Genomic DNA, 6,000 nt, shown 5'->3' with positions numbered 1-6,000 from the left:
CTCTGCATTAACTCCACGCCTCTCTCGCAGACATCTTCGCGCCGCTGCAAAATCACAGACCGGGCGCTGCGCTCGCGTTCACATAATCGCGTAACGCACACAATTTGAGCAATAGAGCGCCCGTCCGCGCTTTTCCTTTGCTGCCTTTCCCGTTCGTCTTAGTGTTTTTCCACCGCTTTGAGCTGCCGCCTCTCAGCTCAGCCCTCTCACTCTTTCTTTCTCTCTCTCCCGTCTCCATCCGTCCTCTTTTCCTCACCTGTCCTGCTCTCCCTCTCTCTCCCCCTTTCCCTCCATCCTCTCATCAGTATGCACAGAAAGCTCTGGCAGGTCCAGCCAGTGAGAGCAGGAAATGAGAGATGAGTAGACAGAGGGAAGACTGCTCACATAGCTTAAGTGTTTTTATATATACAGTAGATTAATCCTTTTTAATCAAAAAGATGGAGAATATTGATTATAGATTTGCTACTGTATTGTGACCTTCATAAAGGACACAGGTGGTCAGACAAAGTACCATTTTGTATTACCTTCACACAGAAATATCTGTGGTGTAAGTATTTTGTTGTTGTTGTTATACAATGTATTCCACTTGTCTTCCAAGTACACCTAAGGAAGACAATCACCTGAGACACAACTTAGCTGTACCCCGGGCTGTTGGTTATAAAGCGTGAACTTCATTGTGCCTGTATCCCACAGAAGACCTCATTGTATGTAGTTCCAATTGGCCACCATACAAGTATACAAGTGCATACATACATGCAGCTCTGGTATAGATATTCCAGCCGACCCACCAAGAAACATCATATTACATTATTGGCATTTAGCAGACGTTTTTATCCAGAGCGAATTACAATTTTACACAATATTATCCATTTATACAGCTGGATGTTTACTGAGGCAGGGGTGGATTAAGTGCCTTGCCTGAGGGTACAGCAGCAGGGAAATGGGGGAACGAACGGGCAACCTTTCGGTTACAACCTTTCGGTCCTGCACTTTAACCACTATGCTACACAAGTGGTTAAAGAGACCTAAGAAACAAACAACTTTTCTTAATTTTATTGTTTCAGCATCTGAAGCATTCTGCTCTCAAATACATTTTTTTTTTCTATTTTTATTTGCTAAAAAATAACTTACCTGGTCTGAAACTGTTACCAAACATGAGAACCAAAGAGAAGGCAACTATGGTGCTGTATTCTGAAATTACGGCGATGCACATCTTAGTATTGCGTCTGTTTTCTTTATACGCAGATATGCTGCTTACTAGTACAGTTTTACCAGTAGGACGCATAATTGTGTGGCAAGTCTGCACCATTTTGAAATGATGGCCCCTATGAAAAATTTGCTGAAGAACCGTGTAGTACAGTAGAGAACTGTACACTATCAGAACAGGTATATGGTACTACGGTATACACATGTCTTCCTGTTTGCGCAGGATGTTCCTTTTTATGTACTAGGTAAGGTTTTCATCATACAATAATAGCCTGCGAGACGTTTTCTCTCACGTTTACTTGGTGGCTTTTCAGTGAACGCACCAGAGGCGAGATATCGCTTCATTTCAATTCATTTTCTAAACAGAAAATACCACAACAATTTTGCCCTTTAAAGGCCTCGTTTGAGGCGGGAAAGGTTTAAACAAGAAGTGTACGACCAGGGTAACCAGTGTCTACAGAAAATGTCCGTCGATTTCTGAAAGGCTTCGTATCTACCACGTATTCGACCATTTTCTGCATTGACAGAAACGGTTATTTATTTATTTAGTTTCAAAAGACAGGTGTTAGTTAGTGGCTGAACGATGACTCACCTATATTAGTTACACAGGGACAAAAGTGAGGAGGGGGCATTCTGAAAAAAGGCGATGACGTTGAAGGGAAGGAACATCGTTGGCATAAGTAAAACCAGGTCTGTATAAATAGGGCATGGTCCTGGGGAAGAGATAGACACTTGGAAAGCAAGAGAGCAGCCTGAATTTAAGCGCGCATAGTAAACTGCAGAACAGCCGCAATGTCAGACTCCACGCTTCCGCTGCTCTGCATCTTCGGGCTCCTCGCGCTGTCGTCCGCCTGCTACATTCAGAACTGTCCGCGAGGGGGGAAGCGCTCTTTCCCGGACCCCGGGACCACAAGACAGGTAACGTGGCTTCATGCAAACGGATGGTTTGCTTGGGGATTTCACCAAAGAAAAGATTTCGCATTCAATTTTACAGTTTTTAAAGTGTGAATGAAAGTGTTCTGGCCCGACTGGTTTTCACCGCTTCGGTGTCTGTGCAGCATTTTACGCAAACTCTTTTTAACAGTAAATAATCAGTGTCTCATCCCAATTCAAGAGCACTAGCTATCAAGGATCCTCTCAGATGGGTTATTAGGTTTGGAAAGTTGCTGCATGGAGAACTTTGGTGCGATCTCTCGCGTCCGCTCTGTGTGCGCAAAAAAGTTGTATATACTTGTTTTTCTTCTACTTCGAGTACTTCGTTCAGACAAAGCGCTTTCCAAACACACTCGCACCCGCGCACCCACGACTTCGTTTAATTTTCCAGCAAGAGTTGTGAACGCGAAATCTTTGATCCAAACGCGGGTCGCAGTTTGTTACTATGATCAGAGCTCACGTTGTAATGGATTATCTCACGATTAAACTTATGTGTTTTTCTTACCACAGGTTTGTTAGAGAGGGTTATTTTACTGGAAAATTATGAGTTTAATTGCAAAATTCAACTTATTCATCGAAATTGCGCTTTACCTTTTGAATTTGTCCTGTCTTTGATGTGTAAGTTCCTTATTACGCGTGTTTCAGAAACGAGTGGTTTTATTTGCACTGACAGTAAGATTAATGAATTTACCTAATACACATCAATACCTAATATGCAAAAATGTATTTAATTACAACACACAGAAAGGTTACATCCTGGAATAGGTCTGCCGAGCAATGCTTTTTCCATTACTTTGCGTTTACGCATCAGTAAATCATATCACACGACTTACATATTAGAACTTGTGGTTAAAGTTGCATGTAATTACTTTTCGCAGATTTATGAAAAGATTTTTGTCTTTGAAGTTAGGTTGGGAAATTATACTTGTTTAGTAAACGCACGTTTTTACTTATAAGAAATGTATTCGATTGCGAAATTGTATAGGATTCATTCGTTGCAAGAGTAAGACGCATCTGCAAATATTCGTCAGATTGATAAAGTCAAAAAAGAGCACTGATATTGGCATACACGCATTAAACTAGACAAAAACTCAGGATATAGGCGGGTGCGAGTCTCTCAGGCGATGTGATTTTTGGCACCTGTTGCTGCGTTTTTACGCATCAATAAAACGCATGTGCGACACAGTAAATATGTTAGAACATACTCTGTCTTAGGTACGTTTACACAGTAATGAATACGGTATAGTTGAAGGACCTCGCTGGATGGTGGCTTCAACGCAGCTCTGCCGGGTTTAAATACAGCTGTCAAAGTTGCATAATATGACAGCGAAGTGTAAAATGCGAATGCAACGTTGTGAGAATGTCCTGTCGTATAGTGTTGTAATGTATAGTATACTGTGAACAGGCGGCGATGAATACAGTCTATACCGATTATTTTCCGTCGATCCACTCCAGTGCATGGCGTGTGGTCCGGGGGACAGGGGCCGCTGCTTTGGCCCTAGTATCTGCTGCGGAGAGGAGCTGGGCTGCTACGTGGGCTCTCCGGAGACTACGCACTGCGTGGAGGAGAACTACTTACCGTCCCCCTGTGAAGCCGGAGGAAAACCCTGCGGATCCGATGCAGGACGCTGTGCCGCGCCGGGAGTTTGCTGTGACTCAGGTCAGGCTATGTTCGACAGGCTAACGGACGGCTTACGACTTGGCTTTCTGAGACTGATGTGAAAATGACTGATGTGTCTCTTTCCAACATGCACATATGTTCAGACGCCTTCTAGTGCCTCTATCGGCACATTGCCTTTCGAAGAGAAGAGTGTTTCTTTTGTTATTGTTATTTAAAATAATTTTATTAGATTTTTACATTATGTAGGTGACATTAATCAAAAAAATGCACCCAATACGCATTCAATACACAATAGTATACTCAACAATGGAAAAAAAACTACATGACATACATTAAACCTCAATATACCTCAATATACGCGGCATCCATGGCCGTACGTGTTTTACCAGTGATCGGTTCTTTGCTTACAATAAATGGTTGATAAACAAATAACTTTACATTAAAATGGTAGGAAATAGCCTACATTGCAAACTATGTGCCTCGGTACTGTTAGGGTAAAATGTGGAAATTGCATTAAATGGAACTATTTAGCATTGGTGGGAACTCATGGTTCTGAGTTAATAAAATTTGATTACCCTTAAACTCGTACTCCACGTAAATTACTGTGTACCTCGGGCGTACAGTGCACATCTAATTTTTTTACGTTTTTATGCGTTTTTCTGCAGAGAGCTGTGTGCTGGACCCGGACTGTTTGGAGGACAGCAAACGCCAGCCGCCAGCGGAACAGAACATCACCCTCATGGGCAGCTCACCTGGAGAACTTCTATTGCGAGTGCTCCACATGGCCAGCAGGGGGCGAAGTCAGTAATGACTGTCCCACACTGACAGGCATTCACGGACACACGCACGGCAAACGCAGGGCCTCCATGTGTACTCAAAACTCTCCACCTCACGATCGATTCCATATACAAATAATCAGAGTTTGATGTATTTGGAACTGAAAATTAAAGTACCAGTGATTGACTTCATGACTAATACCTGGCCCTGCAAGAATTATTTATTTCTAACTTTATTTGCCAGCTGGAGACCATGTCTCGACATTCAGTCTCATAACTGGCTTTCTTGTAAAGGGACAACTCACATAAATACACACTGTACATGTACTCTCTCACACACACAATCCTATCAGACTACTTGACCACAGACAAGAGTGGAGAAGAGCTGCTCAAACAGAACAAAAAACCAGCTCTAAACCATATGTTTACGATGTGCTGAAACTCTCCAGCAGTATGTTGTCATTTTTATTGCTTAATTGCAAATATGCATTGTATACTGTAAACCAAGGTGGAACGAGTGTAAATATGTAGCAAATAAATCTTTTTTCTTGCACTGTAATTAGTGTCTTTTTTTCTCAGCCTATGAGGCAGTACTCACCCCTTGCTGCAACAGAATGGGCTCTGGTTATGTCCATTTTTCATTATACCTTTCACACCAGCATTGGAAAAAAAAAATCATTGTGGTGTTAAATGTCATGCTACAGCCATCAATGGACTTTATCAACACACTTTGCAAAATACAGTTCACCTGCAGTGAAGTGATGAGACATGACGAAATTCTTTTGTAGAGTAGAGACAGTGAGTAGCATGTAGTATGTGTGGATAAAGGAAAATGTGTGCTGGAATGTCTGTTTTATTCAGTTAATATAACACCAAAAACATACGAAGTAAACCAGCAGATCATTCAAAATCTTCCACGTAAACATCAATAAAATTAACAGACAAAAAATTAACAAAATCTTTACCTCCAACAGGATCATAGATAATTTTGCAGCTTTTTTTGACTTTCATTTGACAAAGTGTAAACATGAACAACAAAAAAAAAAACAGGAACAGTCTGCGCTTTACCAAGCAGCAAAAAAGAAAATTCCATCACACTTCATCTGTAATTGTCAGTGCCTGTGATTTTACCATTTTTTACCATTGAGGTTCTATGGTTCTTGGCATTGTCCCATACTCAAAGGTGGTGGGAATTCATTTTTTGAAGGGAAGTATTGAGCAGCTTCCGCCCACAACCCCACTTACACTGAGCATACAGCTTCTGAAAGAAAGTTCATTTTAAGTCAATGAATCAAAACCTATTGAAATTAGAAAGCAACTTTCACAGACTGAGAGTCATAAAGAATGGGATCTTTTGCCCAGATCATTCCACTGCAGAGATCAGACAGAACTCTACAGGCAACACACATTCATAGATATAGTTTTAATATACATATCTACATAAGTAGTGTGATTTTTTTTCCA

At 41.4% G+C, this 6,000-nt stretch overlaps 1 protein-coding gene across 1 annotated transcript; it reads left to right on the top strand.

Moving 5' to 3' along the window:
• The first annotated feature begins 1,998 nt into the window (after positions 1 to 1,998).
• LOC118777490 (vasotocin-neurophysin VT 1-like) lies at positions 1,999 to 4,642 on the top strand. Its single transcript, XM_036528471.1, has 3 exons — positions 1,999 to 2,124; positions 3,595 to 3,799; positions 4,426 to 4,642. The coding sequence occupies exons 1-3, from the start codon at positions 1,999 to 2,001 to the stop codon at positions 4,566 to 4,568; spliced, it is 474 nt and encodes a 157-aa protein (XP_036384364.1). The 3' UTR covers positions 4,569 to 4,642.
• Positions 4,643 to 6,000: the final 1,358 nt, after the last annotated feature.

Source organism: Megalops cyprinoides, chromosome 5, assembly GCF_013368585.1.
Source record: "Megalops cyprinoides isolate fMegCyp1 chromosome 5, fMegCyp1.pri, whole genome shotgun sequence".
NCBI classification, from domain to species: domain Eukaryota; kingdom Metazoa; phylum Chordata; class Actinopteri; order Elopiformes; family Megalopidae; genus Megalops; species Megalops cyprinoides.
This window is presented reverse-complemented; position numbering and strand designations above follow the sequence as displayed.